We start from the raw sequence: 19,584 nt of genomic DNA on the forward strand, positions 1-19,584 counted from the left end.
CTCTTGTAGATTTCCATTTATCTTTTATAAGGTATGGACACTAGACAGAAAATATTTGTGGACCAAATTTTGTGTACTCAACATTGATTCTAGGAGAGTTTGCTAGTAATAATAATAACACAACTATTATTTATTGAATTCTTATTATGTATCATGCCATGTTCCAGACTCACATATCATCTCATGTAATCTTTCCAATACTGTAAACATTATTGCATCCAATTTACAGGTGTGGAAGCTGAGTTTTAAAGAGTTCCCATTACTCGCCCAGTCAAATTAATTTTTAAGAGGAGGCTTCATAATTTAATGTGGAGTTATTTTTAAAAAGCTGAGCCGAGTTATTGCATTTTATAAATCAGTTAATGTAAAGGAAATTTTTTGAAACAATAAACAGAAATCTTAAATCTATCAAATAGAACAGTCTTCTGGTTTCTAGCTCAACCTGTAATACCATATACAAGGGTGGGAAAAAGTAGGTTAACAGTTTTATTGTGACATTTTTTTGAGTTAATAAAGCTATTGTAATAATTATAACCTGCATGTTTCATACAAACAACTGTAAACCTACTTTTGCCCACCACTGTATTCTTTTAACCTGATGACTTGCTATCACTTTTATGTGACTTGATAGAAATTTTAAAGAAACAAATGAGACAGCCTTTTGTCGTAAAAAAGAGAACAATATGTCCCCATGTCAACTATTTTGATGATATTTTTTATTTTATTACAAAAAAATATATCAAGATTGGCCTCTATAGGAGATTGTTCTATACACTGAAAAAAAGTGGCTCAGCATTAATTATATACAACAAAATTCACTTTCTTTGGCAGGCATTTTCTAGCAGCCAAAGGTCTGTGTTACATAATTGCACAGAACAAGTCAGCTAGTTTGGTTCATTTTGCAGTTAATTCTTCCTGCCAGGGACACAGGAAAACTATGCCCTTTAGAATGAGATGATCCCTGGGGGTTTCATTGTTCTTTTTAAGACACTAGTGGGATACTGCTGCACCTGCTTTGAGCATTTCCAGACCCCAGTGGTGTAGAATGTCAGGGCCTCCATGGAGTTTGTTCTTGTCTTGAAAGAGACCCAGAATTGATTCCCGAAGCAAATTTTGACTTTGTCAGCAGGACTTAGGTTGCCGGTCTCTAGGGTTGATATAACCTCCCACTCTGGTGGGCAGGGCAGCCACAGCAACACACATTATTTGAACACATCCTTTGGCAAGCACAATGCTGGGTGCCAGTTGAGCTCCTTGAATGCCAGTCCTGCCATCTGCTCTCCTGATTGCACAGCAAAAGGCTTCCCTGGCAGCCAGCACTAGACCATCCTAGTGCCCTGGTCTCTACCGGGGAGTACAACCTCCAGTGGTATTCTCTGCACTTCCATCAGTGCCTAGCTGAGAGAGGTGATGGTTAGGGGAGATCATTTCCACAGTATTCCTCCCTTTCACTCCTCTGGTATTCTATCATCAAATAAATCCTATCGGATATTCTAGCATCAAGTCACGTCAGCTTGGTTCCTTTGCAAATTTATCTCCACCAAGTTACATTTGATTTGTGCCCTTGCTTTTGGTTTCTTTTTCAACCAGGAGTCTTTATAAGAACGAGACATTTGGAATTTAATGCAGCATTTATAACAAAAAGGCTGAAGATATAAGACAGCAAAAGTTTAGTGAGTGTCTCCGGTGTACCTCACAAGTGCCTGATCCTTGAGAAAGTGGGGCCCCTGTAATGACTGCTGTGTTCACTGTGCAGTAGGGCAAAGTGTGGTCTGAGGGAATGACTGATTTTTGTCTGAGAAGATCAAAGACACTTCATTGAGAAGGTAACATTTCTATTGGGTTCAGAAGCACGTATAGGAGTTTTCTAGGATAAAGTGGTTGGGAGGATAGAAGAAACTTTGGGCAAAGGATGTTGTGTGTTCGTGCAAAGGCACATCATCTTATGGAAAGACCAGAAGAAGGGAAGGAGTTCAGAGGGCAGGAGCATATGGTATTAAAAGACAGGGATGCGAAGATGGATGCAGCCAGATAGTGAAGGCCTTTGTAGCCCATGCTAGGAGTTTGGGTTTCATCCCAGTCATTAGAAGACGTTCCAATGAGCAGTGTAGGTTATACAGTGAAATAAAGAGAAATAAATTGCAGGAAGGTAATTAAGTGAGAGAGAAAATGAGCCTTGTTTAAGCCAGCAGGAGCGATGAAAACTCGCACTGTTTGATTCAAGAGCCAGTTCTGTGATGGCATTTATCTGGACACTGTGTTTTTATGGTTAATTAAAACCAAGACCATTATTTATTATATTACCTAGTTCATCTAATGTCTCATGGAAGGCATTGCTTTGTTGGATGACTGTGCTAAGAAAAACTGTTTTAACTGAGGAGCTGGCTCAGAATGAAATTTAAAGCTCATCATAGTTATCATTTTGAGATTTATTTAGGACATTTCTTGTGTCCTGACTTCCTATTCACTTTTATTATGTTATTGCATGGAGCTTTTGTTGCAAGCTGCTTTTTTAGTAACATGAAATGGTGTATGAATAAGTGTAAATTAAATTAAAATAAATATATATACATGTAATAAAATTATATATGTCTATATATACATATATACATATAGATAGATAGATAGAATTAAATTTTGTGTTTGGCTTGGTTAGTAAGAGCATTCTTCTAGTTTTTCTGGAGCTCTCAGAAATGTCAGGTGAGTGGTTTTCAAATATCATTGTTCTATGTGGAAACTGGAGCCTGGATATCAACATGGAGATAGAGCAGCGACAAGATAACTGAAGTCTGTATGTGTGATTTTAAACAATTTTTTGAAAAAATTAAATGCGTGTATTTGTTTACTTTGTTATTATTATTATTATTATGTTTGGAAACTCTTTGTAGCTTTTTCCCCAAATCTAGAAGAATGTGCTAAGTACAAGCTGGTTTATACCAATCTATTATTTTCTTCAGCCCATTGTTAAAATAGATTGTTTACATTGTGACCTAGTATCTTACCTCTGTTTGCTCTGGGGAATTGATTCAAAATACTATGCAGAGTATCATAGAACATTTCATAAAACACAGATTTTCTTATTTTGAATGGAAGGAAATGGTAATTACAAAGAGTGACATACAGATAATATTTGGTAACCTTATTGCCTGAATTAATTTCCTTCCTTTATTTTATGTGCTCAGTTAGCTACTATTCTTCCTAAAAATTACGTAATAGTGGAGTTTAACAAATCTTCTTGTTTAGGTGAAATTCACCTTACTATATGCTTTATAGTGTATTGCACCAATGCCTCTTTTGTAGTATTTATGACAATTGTAAGTTTGCATTTATTTATGTAATCTTGTGTTTAATATCTGTCTCCTCCAAAAGACTGCATCTCCTCAGGAAAAGGAGCCATTTTTTTCTTATTGTTACTTCTCTCACACCTAGCATTGTACCTAACCCATAATAGGGCTGAAAATACTGTTGGCTATGAGAATAAATGAATGGACATATGCATAACTGAATATGGTGCACGTTTTGCACATTCAGGGATCAAATATGGTGAGCAAGTGTTCTGGCTGTCCTGGTTAGCAAGGGGCTGATTACTTTTCTCACCTTTTAAAAAATTCTTTGAAGGTATGGTCTCTGTTTAGAGATCCATCCATGAGAAAAATTATGCAAACGGACTTTATCTAAGATATCTGTCACATGTGAAATCAAGTGGCTTGTTCACAGTTCACAGCCCAATACTCAGAATTTTAAGGTGGGAACTATTTGAGAATAAAGCTAATTTCATGTATTGAACTAGAATGATGTAAGTCCTTTCATCACGTATAGAACATATTAGAAATAACTGGGGGGAAAAAGTACAGTAATGAAGTATAAAAAGAACAGGCTTCTCCAGCACATTCGTTCTGGGGGTCATTGTGATGGAAGCTTTCATTCATTTCACCTCCTTGGGCACCTAACTCAACAAACAGTGAATTCTAACTACAGACTGAGACTGTTCCCCAGTTATCACTTTTCTTCACTAACATAGTTACGTGTATCAGTGAGCAGTTAGCATGCATTGTACAAAGGACAGAGTGTAGGTCAGAGAGGCCGCAAGAACTGAAATCAGGATCTGGCCTGGCCTTGGACTGATGAACAAAAAGGCCCTGAGCATGTTCTTTACTCTCTTCAAAGTTCAGTTTCTTCATTTAAAAAATGGAGGTAAGAATGCTTGCTTTTCACTGATGATTAGAAGAGCCACTAACTGTAATGCACTGAATATATTGCTATTATCATTATTTTTAGGATTGTATTAATTTTCAGAAAAAAAAATGATTACTGAAAAATATACTGGAAATATTTCCATAGGTATCCCGAAAATCTGGGCAAACTATGCCAGAGAGTAGAATGATTAATGAATATAGAGTTATAATTAAAAACTAACAAACTTACACGCAACATTCTTAGTCAAGTATCATCCAGGAAAAGATTATTTCCTTTAGAATATCAACACAGAAGGATATACACTCTTTTATGGACACAGGGGTGCATTTTTCGGCCAGGTAATAACGGAGATACTGTTGATGGAAAGCTGGAGGGAGTGAGGCCTGTGGACTAGCAAATGAAGGGCGAGCAGGAGAGGTGGAGCGAGTCCCATGTCTCAGGATGGGCGAATCTCAGTGTTCTCTGAAACTTGCCAGAGGGGCTGAGATCCCCGTCCTGCTGCTGCTCAGGAGCAGAGGGAGCACGTCTCATTTCCTCTCTGCCTGTGTGATCTTGTCCTTGGGTTCAGCAAAAACAGGGCCAGGGGGAGGGGGAGAACGTGGCACCCATGGGGACACAAGGGGGTTTCGGGCTCCTGCTTCTGCTCAGCGTGGACGCAAGGACCGAGGACTCCTTCCCAGGAAATAATCTGAGGGCTGGCCAGATGGAGTTTGGGTGGAGGCCAGGTTGAGTAGCAGCACTTGAGAGTGAGACCCTCCCAGGTCTCTGTTACAGAGCAAAGATTCCCCCCCACCTGAAGCACTTCCTACACCACCAGTGCACTAGACGCCTGGGTGTCTTGATTACCCAGCCTTTAGGGATATTGCTTGAAGTGGGCAAAGCCTGCATTTCATCTGAAGCATGGAATCTACATGCTTCCATAACAGCGATGGTGCTGGAATTGTCTGAGGGGGCCCAGCAAACTTGATTCATTTAAGAGTAACGAGGTCGTCCTTTCCTGGCCTGTGTGTGATTTTCAACCATTGTTTCTCACACACTCATAAACTAATTACTAAAGAAAAAGGGTCCCTGACCTCTTCTTCTTTAGTAACTAATTTATTTGTGCCATGAGATGAAAATGGTTGTATTTAGTCAGGGGCACTGACCTTAGTAATTAGTGTGTGTTTGTGCCATGAAAAAAAAAAGGTTGAAAATCACTGCGCTAGAGGATGAACACACTGACTGCTAGGAGAAGAGCTGGCGAGCAGAGGTCCGATCCCGTCTCTGGCGCATTCATTCTGCTTACAGTCACTGCGGTGCGTTTTCTTCCATTGAAGAAAAAGGACTCCTATATTGTTTCCGTACAGCTTTGATCCTTGTACCAACCGCCTCAGAGGCTTTTCCCCTTTTAGCTTAGCTAACTTTTAAAAGACAAAGAATGTAGCAACAGTAAAGTATCACCAGATATTACTGCGTTTTAGAATTTTATGTTTTATTTGGTGCTTTTGTTACCTTTGTTCTCATGTTAGGGGAATCACACTTATATTCCTGGCAAAAGTACCCACAAATAAAAGAGTATAACCTACCTTGTAGAGCGACACATGTTCTCTGTAGCCCTGTGTATTCATTCATAGTGCTTCTTAATATGTCAAGTTGACATTTCTGATGGTGATTAACATGTTATAAATTATATAAGATAAACTGATGTAAAGTGAAACCCAGAAATAAAGGCAGTCCTATACACCACTACAGGAATTGCCTAGCGGCCCAGCCTGTCTTAGAAACCTCACCTAGTCTCCAAGGTCTGGATCACATGCCACCAACCCCAGAAATCTTTCTCTACCCTGAATAGCAGATCTTTGTCCCCTTGTTGTGACTTTCTAGCTCACCGTTTTCTGCATCATTCATTTGACACTTACTGTCTCTGCTACTTTGTATGTTACTTTGCTTTGTGTTTACATAAAGGTATCCTGCTACCTCCTTAAGAACTAGAAACCTTTTATTTTGAAGTGAGTCTGGGTTTTCTCCTCTGTCCAGTGCAAACAGAAGTCCAAAAAGTGTGTACTGTGTGCTGGCGTTTTCCCTGTCTCGATGACTCAGCAGTGGATTCCACATTCCGTGTTGGTGATGTGATGTAAATAAGGCAGATGGAGTCTCTGTCTTTGGTTAGAAATACTTGCCCCAAGTTGTCCTTCCCCCTCTATGACTATACGATGGAGAGTGGAGTGGGAGAATGGAGGCAGACCCTGGGCAGGAAAGGAAAATGGGTAGCTGGAGGAAACGCGATGGCTTGGTGGGAGAGTGCATACATCGCCCCCGTTCTCATTTTAACAGTAAAGTTTCGGAGGGTGGAAACGTGGGCTCTGCAGTCAGCCCCCTGCCTGGGTCATCAGGGAGACCATGTTCAGAACGGCTTGGAACAGGGAGGAGACAGCAGAGTCGGGTTCAGGGTCCCTGAACATCTCGGATGGGTGTGCAGGAGCCTTTCACATGGGGCTTACTCTAGCAGCTGTGGGCTTTCCAGTGCTCGCCCCCTGTGGGGGGCCGTGCTCCTCTCGCCCACAGCATCCTGCTAGATGGGAGAATATGTGAAAGGAAAGAGACATTGCCTCTCCTCTTTGGCCTCCTGGTTGTAAATTTACTTAGATTGATGGGAAGAATAGGGCTCAGTATTTTGTAGGTTAAACTTTCCTGGCTAGAACTTTGTTTCTTTCCAATACTAACAAAATGGATTTTCTTTCCCCTTACCCTCTCTTGTTAATAGGGTGCTGAGAAAATTTTGTCAATGAATGAATCAGGAGAACTGCAAGACCTCTTAACCAAAATTGAGGTAATTGTGCTTTTAGCAACTTATTTTTAGTAATCAAAATGTTAGACACATTCTGACTGCAATTGAGTTTTCCTAATTCGATTTTCCCATGTTCTTACAAATATGTAACAGGATATGTGTGGCAGTTTTCGTTTGATGGCACCTGCCGTTAAGTTTGCTCCAGCTCGAGTGACTTTGGTATTAGCTTCTAACGAGCTCACAATATTATTAGAGTCAGTTTTATTAGAGCCTAGTTCTCTCTAATAGAGACAATGTTAATAAAGTGTTTCAAATCAGACACTTGTCTTGAAGCACATTTAAAATTCTTCATTTACATTATTTTATTTTTTTCATGGTCCAACTCATCATTTCTAAAGATTACAGAAAATTTATTTCTATAAAAGTGTGCATTAACATTTTGTTCCTATACTGATTATTACAGTATCAGAGAAATGATTATTTAAATATACAATATATCAAATCAATATGCAGCCAGAACACCCTCAATACCTCTCTGCTAAGCTTATTTTTCTCTATATGTAAGAAGATGATCTATTTTATCATGCAAACGGAGACATTTGAGAGTGCACAGGTGTGTTTTAATTACTCTGGGACAGACACATGAACCGGGACCTTCCAGGTGAGCAAGGCAATCTGCTTGCCTGGGATCTAGCGCCTGTGCCCCTACCTGCTCATCATGGGTCTAGTCTCCTTTGCTCCTTTGCTGACCTTGTTTATGATTGTCAACCATTCCTTCCACGTCCGCGGAAAGGAAGAACTCTGTGTGGTTTATTCCTTTGTGGAAGCTGTTCTGTTTTCCTGCAATATGGTTGTTCCAATTCTGCATTTACCTCCACCACCCTCGAGGCCCACCTGCAATATCACTTCTTCCCCAAATAATTTCTGATCTCTCCCACCTTTGAATTTCTGTCACCCTCTTTTTCGGTGAGTGCTTATTAAAGTCTTTTAAATTTTGCATTACCTTTCTTTGGGTACTTGATGTCCCAAAGAAACAATATGCTCCTTGATTGTGGACATCCTCTTTCATTCATGTGGTGACATATCCCAGAAGGACAAACACAATGTGGGTGTGGACTCGATAGTCTAAAATGCCTTCCAGCTCAAAAATCTCTGTGAATGGAGTTAATTTCTTTCCTTTTGTACCTATACCCTCCTCCAACTTCATGATCCCATTAATTTGGGTTAATATGTGTCTTTTTATTTGAGTTAAGTAAGTTAATGTGTATTATTATTTTCTATGCACATTTTAAATTTATGTAAATGGTGTTATGGAATATATCTAATTTTGTTTCATATTTCCTCTAGGTACTATGTTTGTAGGTACCATATGTATTGCTGTGTGAATGTATTTAATCTATTTCTCTTAACTGCTGCATAGTTCTACATAACACTGTTCAATAAAACTTTCTTCATGATGGCAATATTTACATTCGTATTATCCAAAATAATAGCCACAGGCTGCATATGGCTATTGAGCACTTACACTGCAGCTAGTGTGACAAAGGACCTGAATTTTTAATTTTACTTAATGTTTCTTGATTAATTATTTTTTCTCTTTTCCAAGTGAGAGGAGAGGAGATAAAGAGACAGACTCATGCATGCGCCCCAACTGGGATCCACCCGGCAACACCTGTCTGGGGCAGATGCCTACCTGAGGCCATGCTCACAACTGAGCTACTTTTAGCGCCTGAGGTGGAGGTGCCACAGAGCCATCCTCAGCACCTAGGCTGAACTCATTGAGCCACGGTTATGGGAGGAGAAGAGAGAGAAAAAGAGGGAAGGGGGAGGTGGAAGGGTGAAGAAGCAGATGGTTGCTTTTCCTGTGTGCCCTCTCTTGGAATTGAACCAGGGACATCCACATGCTGGGCCGATGCTCTGCCACCAAGCCAACCGGACAGGGCCTTGATTTAAATTTAAATTCAAATAGCCACATGTGACTAGCAGCTTCTGTTTTGGACTGTGTAACTCCATGAAGCCCACCCACTGTTTTTTAATTTACCCTCTCTTCCACTGATGGGCTCCCAGGATGTCCTTCAATTCCTTCCATCAAACACACAGTTTTGCAAGGAACGATCTTGAACATGTTCCCTCTGGTTTTCCCTGCGAGTGGAAATCGCTGGATTAGAGTTTGTGCACATACTTCGTTTTTCAGGGATTGCCAGATGGTGTTCTGCAATGGTTGCATCATTCAACACTCCCTATTACAGAGAAAGCTTTTGTATATTCCTACATTCCTGACTATTATTTTACATTGTTCTCTAATTTACAGCTGTCTAATTTTTTCCAAGGCAATAGGAATAGAGGTATATTGCTTTATTGTTTTAATTTACATTTTTCCTGATTACCATTTAGTTTGGACATTTTATTGTATGCTTGGTAGATTTTTACCATTTTTTCTTCTGAAAATTCTGTATTCTTATACTTTTGCCATTAAATCTTGGACTCGCTTTTTTGGGGGGATTTATTTTCAGAAAGTCCTTCTATATTCTAGATGTTAACTTTTTGTTGGTTTTAGTCATTGCAATGTTCCCCCCCCCCTCCTTTTTTTTAGCTTACTTCATGGTGCTGTTTGCCCAAACAGAAATTCTTTAATATAATGGAAACTATCATTGTTCTGTGTGTTTGTGCTTTTGAATTTTATTTATAAAATACCCTCCCATCTTAAGGTCAGAAAGATATTGTCACACATTTTCTTATATTGAATTTTTCATATCTAGGTATTTAATTAACATAAAATCCAATTCTATTTTTTTTTTTTTTTTTACATATGGTGAGCCAGCTTCTCGACATTGTCTAATAATTATTGCTTTGTTGTGTCAACTTTATACTGTAGTGAATCCCCATCAACACTTGGGACTTTGAGCTCTCTACTAAATTCCACTGATCCCATTGTGGTTTTTTTGTCTTTTTTTTTTGTATTTTTCTGAAGTTGGAAATGGGGAGGCAGTCAGAGAGACTCTCACATACACCCCACCAGGATCCAATCAGCATGCCCACCAGGGGGCAATGCTCTGCCCATCTGGGGCGTTGCTCTGTTGCAACCAGAGCCATTCTAGCGCCTGAGGCAGAGACCACAGAGCCTTGGCTGCAGGAAGGGAAGAGAGAGACAGAGAGGAAGGAGGGGGGGTGGAAAAGCAGATGGGCGCTTCTCCTGTGTGCCCTGGCCAGGAATCGAACTTGGGACTCCTGCACGCCAGGCCGACGCTTTACCACTGAGCCAACCGGCCAGGGCCCCATTGTTTTTTGCTGTACCAGAAACAAACTGTTTTTACTTTTGTAGTTTAATAACAACTATTAGATTCTTACAGGGCGACTCTCCCTCATTATTCTTTTTAAAGATTGATGACTCACTTAGGTATTCATGGATTTTTATTCCTTTGAGTTTATATTTTTTAATTCTTCAACTTTATTAAGAAAAAAGTATAAGTGTAACCTCTCTCTCTCTCAGTGCAAAGAATTTTGGGAAGTAGATTTTATTCTCCTCATTAAGTCTGTCTCCATTCTACTGATGACAACATGTGGCACAAACATTTAAGACTAGTGTTAAAAAGAATGGTATGATATTGTTGGCTTCTAATGTTATAGGCATTTAAGGTGCTATAATTCTTTGGGCTGCTTTGCCCATGTAACCAAACTGGTAGAGAATTTGAATGCAAGAAAACCCTGAACTCTGTCTGTGAAAGAACCTGGAGTTTAAAGCAAATTGTTAACCAAATAAAGAGATTGACTCTGGAGAATCAGTTGGATGAGCTAAACAAAGTGGGTAAGGGACCCAACATTCAGATCCAAACCCATTTCATTCTGCTGGTTGGCTTTTGGCAGTGGAGCAGGAGTGAAGTGTTCCTGAGTTGGGAAACAATTGGAGTCTTTACTGTGCAGCAAGTAATATTCTTGGTATTTTATGTCCTAAGTGTTTGAAACCTCAGAACAAATCTTCAAGGTGGTTTATATTATAACTCCCATTTTACAGACAAAGTAATAGAGGCACAGAAGAGTAAATTACTTGATAAAGAGTAAATTTATGATTCTAATCAGGCTGACTCCAAGGTCCACAGTCTTAATCATGAATCTATGCTGTCATCACTCTTGAATTAAGTGTAATGTAGGTTTCTGGGAAATCTGACCCCATGTGGCAGGACCCAAGGCCCAGGTGAGAAGTTTACTGAGAGGTAGATAGAATATTAGGTCCAGGGAACAGACTGGGTTTTAACATTGGGCTCTGATACTCATGGAAAATCATGGAAGATATGCAAATTGGTAGTAATTTTAGAGAAAACAGAGAGATCCTACCAAGTTCTAATTTGCTGTTACCTGGGAGCTACATAGTAAACTATGACTGCCTGGTCCTCCTAATTCAGACCCCAGTTTTCAGCAGTTATCACAACTAATGGTGAGAAAACAGGCCAACAGCTGCAGTAGGGCAATCAACAATGGTGGCAGCAAATAATTTCAAGTTTCCTGGTCCAATAATTTTAGCAAACATTACTCCCAAGTAAAAATTGCTCTGGGAAGCTGAGTGGGTCTGATTTGTTGATGAAGATTGTCAGTGACCTCTCACAGGAGGGGCTGGCCAAAGGCAACAGAAGCAAGTGAAATATGATGATAACTGGTGTGGGACTCGAGTCCAATGAGGCTAGTTGTACCAGTGCAGGCTCTGCTCCTGAGACAGTTCACAGAGGATCCTCCCGAGAGAAGAGGAGATCCAGGTGGACACAGATGCTTGTCTATTTTGTTCTATTCTTTAGTTTTGGTGCCTAGTACAAGGATTGGCAAATAATAGGCATCCAATAAATATTTTTTAGTTTAATCCTTTTCCATCCATGGATATTTTTGAGAAGGCAAAAATATTAATTAATGAAAGACAGGGAAAAGTTGTTATTTTATTTAGGAGAATGCTTGGGCAAAAAGGATGAATAAAAAGAACAGCATTCTTTGGTAAAACTTATTTACTGTTATAGTTATATATTTATTTATATTAATAAATAGGCTACAGATTAAAAGCCAAGAGGTGAGTTAGGATTCTCCAAAAGCTGTAACCCAGATGGATAACTGATCCGCTGGTCTGTACACAGAGAAGGCAAGGGAACCAAAGTGTATTAGCCAACACCTTGTGATGGCAGATACTGGGTTAACGTTCTCAGATGGTAGAGAAAATCTAAGTAAGATTTCGCCTTGCTACTTTTTTTTCAAGCTATGAGCAAACATTGTGTTGTTGTTTCTAGTGATATTGCCAATATAGAATCCATTTTATGCACTTTTTTTTCTTGGAAAACCTGATTCTTCCCTGAGGGCTGGTGACTCCTTATTTGTTGTTCACGTAGAACAGAGGCAAGATGCCCAGCAATGCACAGAGCATGCTGGGAATGGCACAGGCTGTAACAAGGCATTGGAGGTATCAAAGCCCATCCCAACCCTAACAGGAGAGGCACCATCTTGGATGATGGCTCCTATCAGAGAGGACATGGCCACAGCATGTTCAGAGACTACAGCCCCAGAGCACCACCTACTCACTGGGGAAACCAGGCCATGTGCTCAGTCTGCCTGTCTCTGAAATATGTACATCATTTCAGTAGGCTTATGGTAGTTTGGGTTAAAAAATCAGATTCACACATTCAGGCTTATCCAGTTAGTATCAATAGCTACAATTTTCCTCTGTGTTTGCATTCTGTTCAGTGGTTTCTTTCCCAACTCTGCAAATTGAGGATGCCAGAAACTCTTAATTATCAGTTAAGATTCTGTTTATTAGCAGCTTGGTCAGACTGAGAGGTGTTCATTAGGCACTTAATAAGCATTTGCTGAATTAAATTGTTGAATATAGTTTAAAGCAAAGTACATACACAAAGCTGAATCATCCAGATATGACTATATATATATATATATGTCAAGTGTGCACTCTTTGACAATTTGTTTATGGGTTAAGCCTGCTTCATAGACAATTTGGATGATGAAGTTTATGGTCACAAAGACTCAGATAAATTGCTTCCTCTCTGGTACAATACTTAAGGGACTTTAAAGCTGTTCTGGAATAGGATCTGATGACCGGAGGTTAAGAATAATAAGTGGCCCTGGCCGGTTAGCTCAGCGGTAGAGCGTCGGCCTAGCGTGCGGAGGACCCAGGTTCGATTCCCGGCCAGGGCACACAGGAGAAGCGCCCATTTGCTTCTCCACCCCTCTGCTGCACTTTCCTCTCTGTCTCTCTCTTCCCCTCCCGCAGCCAAGGCTCCATTGGAGCAAAGATGGCCCGGGTGCTGGGGATGGCTCTGTGGCCTCTGCCTCAGGCGCTAGAGTGGCTCTGGTCGCAACATGGCGACACCCAGGATGGGCAGAGCATCGCCCCCTGGTGGGCAGAGCGTCGCCTCTGGTGGGCGTGCCGGGTGGATCCCGGTCGGGCGCATGCGGGAGTCTGTCTGACTGTCTTGCCCTGTTTCCAGCTTCAGAAAAAATGAAAAAAAAAAAAAAAAAAGAATAACAAAGTGCATTTATTTTCTGAACTTGAAGAAGACATTAAAGATTATTGATCTGTTCATCTTATTTTCATATTAGAAAACAACAAACACTTTATATTTCTTTTCTTTTTTTTTTAAACGGGTAAGGTTGTAATTTTTTATTTATTCATCTTAGAGAGGAGAGAGAGGGAGAGAGAGAGATAGAGAGAGGAGAGAGAGACAGGGGGGAGGAGCTGGAAGCATCAACTCCCATATGTGCCTTGACCAGGCAAGCCCAGGGTTTCAAACCGGCGACCTCAGCATTTCCAGGTCGACACTATATCCACTGTGCCACCACAGGTCAGGCCTATATTTCTGAAATTTGAATTTTTGCTACAAAAGAAATCCATTTGCCTATCATTTATGAACTCCACCTTTGTGTCCTTGTCCTTTGGACCTTTGTCAGAAATTTGGGAGTTTCTGTTGTTTCAACTCAGATGACTGCAGTATGGAGTGGACCTACTCAGAGATCTAAGATTGGGGCTAAGCTCTTTCTTTAAGAGAACAGGGAGGTGTCTGGTTCACTGCTGTATTCCCAGTGCCTTGCACAGTGCCCAGCAAGTGGACACTCCCAAAATATTTGTCAGATGAATGAATAAATCTCTCTTAGATACTGCTGAATATCTATTGTTAAAAAGTCCTTCAGGCCCTGGCCGTTTGGCTCAGTGGTAGAGCATCGGCCTGGCATGCAGGAGTCCCGGGTTTGATTCCCAGCCAGAGCACACAGGAGAAGTGACCATCTGCTTCTCCACTCCTCCCCTTCTCCTTCCTCTCTGTCTCTCTCTTCCCCTCCCGCAGCCGAGGCTCCATTGGAGCAAAGATGGCCCGGGCGCTGGGGATGGCTCCTTGGCCTCTGCCCCAGGCGCTAGAGTGGCTCTGGTCGCGACAGAGCGATGCCCTGGGTGGGCAGAGCATCGCCCCCTGGTGGGCGTGCGGGGTCGATCCCGGTTGGGCACATGCGAAAGTCTGTCTGACTGCCTCCCCATTTCCAACTTCAGAAAAATACAAAAAAAAAAAAAAAAAAAAAAAAAGAAGTTCTTCACTAAGAATATGTGAACAGAAAGAGATGAACAGGAGGATGATTTTCACTTGTTTTTTTTGAATTGCACTCCAAAGGGTCATGCTTTTACCCCAAACCACTATTCAGAGCAGTGACATTCTGTAGATTCTGTACTCTGGGTGCTATTCTCAACTAATTCCACGTGGCCTCTCACTTTGCTGGGCACCAGGACACTGAAGAGCTACCCTCAATTCCTTAGTTGCATGAAGGTCAAAGTCCTTGAGTAGACTTCTTCATGGAAAGCAGAAGTCTGTTTTGTTGCTAATAATAATGATGCAGTTATTCCCCCTTCCTCAAAGCTGGAACATCGACTAAGTTTGGGGGACTTCTTTCGCTCATTTCACTTTCATCCCTGAGGGCAAAACTCTGTGGCGGTGCTGGGCCTTAGGACAAAAGAGCATCTAACATAAACCAGATATTTTTCTTTATAAGGAAGACTTTAAGCTGGAACAACCAGAGGTCCAGTATAACAAAAGCGCTCTCTGAAGGAGATGGTTAGGAATGCCTGGATTGTTTATTTTTAGTAGAAGATCTAATGAGGTAGATTGTACTGGATGATGTAATAGGAATGGGATTCCTTCCTGGAGGCTACAGGAGTCCTGGGGGACCTTACTGGGTGGTCTCAGCCCCACTGTCACCCCCAGCCCACTTCCACTTTAGTTGTAACATTTATCCTCAGAACTGTTTACATTTGGGAATCCTGCATCATATATTATTTGGGAAAAATGGATGTAAACAAAGGTCACAAATATGTTAAAGAGAAAAAACAACGGATTTTGCTCTGGAAGAGAGTCCTTCAATTTCTAGTTTTCTAATATCCCTGTAACCTAAACATTTTTTTCTTTACTTACTCAGAGGCTTTGTTTTCTCCTTTCTAAAATGAGGTTGGTATGAAAATTGCGTATAAATTCTACAGGGCTCTGTAAGCCATTCTGTCCAAGTTTGTGGCTGAAATAGCTAATTTTTCTTAGGAATGGAAGTGGTCTCATATTCTTTCCAACACTGTGTTCTAGGACATCAGAATTCACACATGGATCGAAACATTACTCTCCCCCAAGACCTTAAACTAAAAGACTTAGTATAGAAGAAGAATTTAAATGAAATGTCTTTAAGAATGATAGAAAATGATATCATATGACCACAGCAATTTTGCTTGAAGCAGTAGTTAACAAAAATCTCTTAAAAATGAATGATTTATTATTGAAATATAGCTAAAAATTCTAACTTTATTGAGGTATTACTGTGTGTCAGGCAATATTCTATTCATTTTTCTTGAATTAACTCATTGAATCATCTCAATAACCCGTTGAGTAAAAGACAGGTGTCATATTAGCATTGCATGGATTCTGGTGACATTATTTTAGGATGGCCTTGGTCCATTTGTGATTCTCTTTAAAATGACAATTCAGCCATTAGTGTTTATATACTAATTTTATTCTAGAAAATTTATTTGATCTGATTTGCAGATAAAACTATTAAGAAACAGCATACAAATGGTACTAGCGGATTTAATGTATGGCATTTTGGTCCTTTGAAAGTAATCTTTGTCAGTCATATTGTAGATCAGTGATGGAACATAATTTTTCTTTTTGTTGAGTTATCAGTTTGAATTGTGTGCTCTGAGCCTGTTTGGAGTGAGTTACACAGCTAGTGAATGAGCCTAAGAAGCTGCCTATAAGTCACATTCATTTCAGCTTTGTTTTTCTTTACTCGTCCTCACAAACATATTTTACCTCAAAACTATATGCTGTTCAAGAATTTGGTCATTCACATGTGTCCTGGGTTATAGCGAGAGTTAACAGCTCGTGTGCACTGGTGCAGCTGTACTAGTTACTGAATACATTGAAACACGTTTGTACTGGTTGTTAAGATATTGAAATTGGTAAATAGTTAAAATGTGGGATTCCCACTTACATTTAAATCTTGGATAAATTATTAATAATTTCTTAGTTTAAGTATCTCCCATAAAATATTTGGCACCTACTTATACAAAATATTATTTGTGGCCTACCTAAAACTCAAATATAACTGGACATCCATAGTTATAGTTGCAAAATTTGACAATCCTACTTCACTTGGATCCCAGACCAATTCGTAATGCAGCACCACTGGGTGAAGTCCTGGACTCTGGGGTCCTGCAAATTCTTTCTCCAGGACCTAGGCCAACCCAGCATGCTCTGACTACCTGGTGTTCTCGCTGTACAAGTCATTCAATATTTTTAATATAACATTCTGGCATAGCTCTATCATATTTTTCCTAAAATTTGATAAGAACACCATTACTTACTAATTCTGTTATATTTTACTTTTAAACCACACTCTATTTCCATCACTAGGTTTGTTTTTACTCAAGATGTTTTTTCTAAAGACATTTTAATATCATGCAAAATTTTAAGTTCGATATACCATTTTTTGGCCAACTCTTTCACAAAGAAATGAGAAAATTCCGCCTACGAAGTAACTGAATTGCTACACACACTCTCACGTTTTGGAAGAGCTTTGAATCTCTACACACGTGACAGAGCTCCTTGTCTGTGTCATTCAGGTTGACAGCCATTACTTTCCATCAAAGTAATTTTGCACAACTAAAAGTGAGCTATTATGTGAATTTTGCCATCTCGATGCAATAGCTAAGTCAAACTGTAATTGCACGCGAATCTTGCTATTTACAGAAAATGCATATCTGAAAAGTGGACCGGGAATGTATAAATTTGAAGGCAACCATGTCCTTAATGTTTGTTTCCCAAAGCACATTCCGTTAGCCAGTAACTGTGAGAGAATAGAGTTTATCTTGGGAAAAGGGTTCATAATAGTTGTTTGTGCTGGAAAAATGGTGAGTTAAACACAGTTAATCTAGCTCCTTTTCATTCATTTTTTTGACAGTTTTATATGTGCAATTGTGAAACTCTAGAGAAGAGCTTTATATATATATATTTATATATGTATGTCCAGCATGTTTGTCTGAGAGTGTGTGTGTGTATTCACATTTCCTAACCTTATTTTAGCCAATATTCTTGTTTCAAACATTGCTGCAAATTCTTATTTTGCAAGTCAAAAGAAGCTTGATATTTACTCACCTTTTTTTTTGTATTCATTTTATAATGGCGGCTCTTAATCTGTCCCCAGCTGATGGATGCCACTAGTAAACTTTTGCAAAGGTTACCTACTCAAGAAAGCAAACAAATGTGTATAAATAATTTTCAAAATAATATCCTCAACATTGCCTATTTATTCTCATTCTGCTTTCAGAGTTCTTTATTTTTACTTGAGGTAGAAAGGCTGATAGCTACCTTGTGAAGTTTTACAGACTTAAGTAAATGTCTCAAGATTTTCATTTTTTGTTTTATTTTTTTATTTAGTGAGATGAGAGGAGGCAGAGACAGACTCTCGCATGCACCCCGACCAGGATCCACTAGGCAAGCCCTCAAGGGGATAATGCTCTGCCCATCTGGGGCCTTTGTTCCATTGCAACAAGTGCCATTTTCTAGCGCCTGAGGCAGAGGCCATGGAGCCATCCTCTGTGCCAGGGGCCAACTCTCTCCAGTTGAACCATGGCTGCAGGAGGAAGGATAGACAGTGGGAGGGGGCAGGGGTGGAGAAGCAGATGAGTGCTGCTTCTGTGTGCCCTGATGGGGAAGCCGAACAGGGATATAGACACGTGGAGTGGATGCTGTACCACTGAGCAAACCTGCCAGGGCCAAGATTTTGTTCACATATAAAAGGAACAAAAAGTTGCTTAAAGAATTATCTTTTTTACAAAGGTGTCTGTATGTGTGAAGGGAAGGTTGAGGGAAGTTTCTTTGTAATAATGCATTCGAAAGTGCTTTTTAAAAACAAAACATATTCAGCTGTGCACTATGATGTTGGGTCTCCAGTTGGTAGCGGCTACTACATACGACAGCCTTTAGGTCTCTGAGATTCTGATTTCTCAGACTCAATACTATTGATACTATTCTATAAACAGAGACACAAAACTGTTGAAAGTGTGTTGGTTTGTAAATACGTGTTTTTATATGATAGGGTTCTCTAAGTGTGTGCCCTTCGACCTAAAATGCACCAAGCTATATAAATTTAAGCTTGTGCTATTGATGGCCATTAATAGGGCAATAAAAGAAACTTCAGCTATTTTTCTGCAAGTGAGTGACATATATACAGGTAAGTGTGTCCAATCCATACCCATATTTATGCCAGTATTATTTTTATGACCACCAACAGTATAGAAGACAGAAAGGCTGAGTGAGTTACTCATGGTAACATGTTTCTTGTTCTCTCTTGTCTTCTGCCGCTCTACACAGCGAGTGCAGCATCCACACGAGTGTCCTTCCTGTGGCGGCTTTGGCTTCCACCCATGCTCCGTGTGCCATGGGAGCAAGATGTCAGTGTTCCGAAACTGCTTCACAGACTCTTTCAAGGCCCTGAAGTGCACAGCGTGCAACGAGAACGGTCTTCAGCGCTGTAAGAGCTGTGCTGGGTAGGCGGTGCTTCCACCGGGGAAAGCCTCATTTTATTATCCGGGGCAATAATTGGGTTTATACTTTTTTTAATGGTCACATTTATGGATTAATCAATAAATTTTGTTTACTATAATTGCCTTTGTTCTGAATTTTTTACTGTGACCGTTTTATTTGATTTGTTAAATAAATGTGCATTTAACAACTGCTATGTGCCATGCCCTGTGCTAGATCCTGGTTTCTAACTGGAGTTACCCAGTACCATCCCAAGAGAGCCAAAGCTTGACTCTGTGAATGGGTTTGATTTGCTAAAGAAATGACAAAATATATCTATCTAATGGTGCGTGTTGCAGCATCACCCTATTAGTGAATTAATTCAACCCTGTAGGTATGTAACAAATTTCTGTGTGTGTCCGAGCTGCAAGGAAGAAGAGAGTTATGGATAGAGGGAAAGAGTATGATCACGTTTATTCTTAGACTAGATTTATTTTTATGTCTTAGAGCTGATGTTATTAATGATAAATAATGAATGTTATCAGATGGATTTATTTTTTTGGTGATGATAAAAAAGCTGCTAGAAGA

At 40.0% G+C, this 19,584-nt stretch overlaps 1 protein-coding gene across 1 annotated transcript in view; it reads left to right on the plus strand.

Annotated features, from left to right (window-relative positions):
- Positions 1 to 19,026, plus strand: part of GRXCR1 (glutaredoxin and cysteine rich domain containing 1) — a 124,845-nt gene extending 105,819 nt beyond the window's left edge. Inside the window, exons 3-4 of the mRNA XM_066386793.1 lie at positions 6,941 to 7,006; positions 18,847 to 19,026. Of these exons, the coding sequence (XP_066242890.1) occupies positions 6,941 to 7,006; positions 18,847 to 19,026 (246 nt within the window). The remainder of the gene's footprint in view (positions 1 to 6,940; positions 7,007 to 18,846) is intronic.
- The last annotated feature ends 558 nt before the right edge of the window (positions 19,027 to 19,584 follow it).

The sequence above is a fragment of the Saccopteryx leptura genome, chromosome 5, assembly GCF_036850995.1.
Source record: "Saccopteryx leptura isolate mSacLep1 chromosome 5, mSacLep1_pri_phased_curated, whole genome shotgun sequence".
Lineage (NCBI taxonomy): Eukaryota > Metazoa > Chordata > Mammalia > Chiroptera > Emballonuridae > Saccopteryx > Saccopteryx leptura.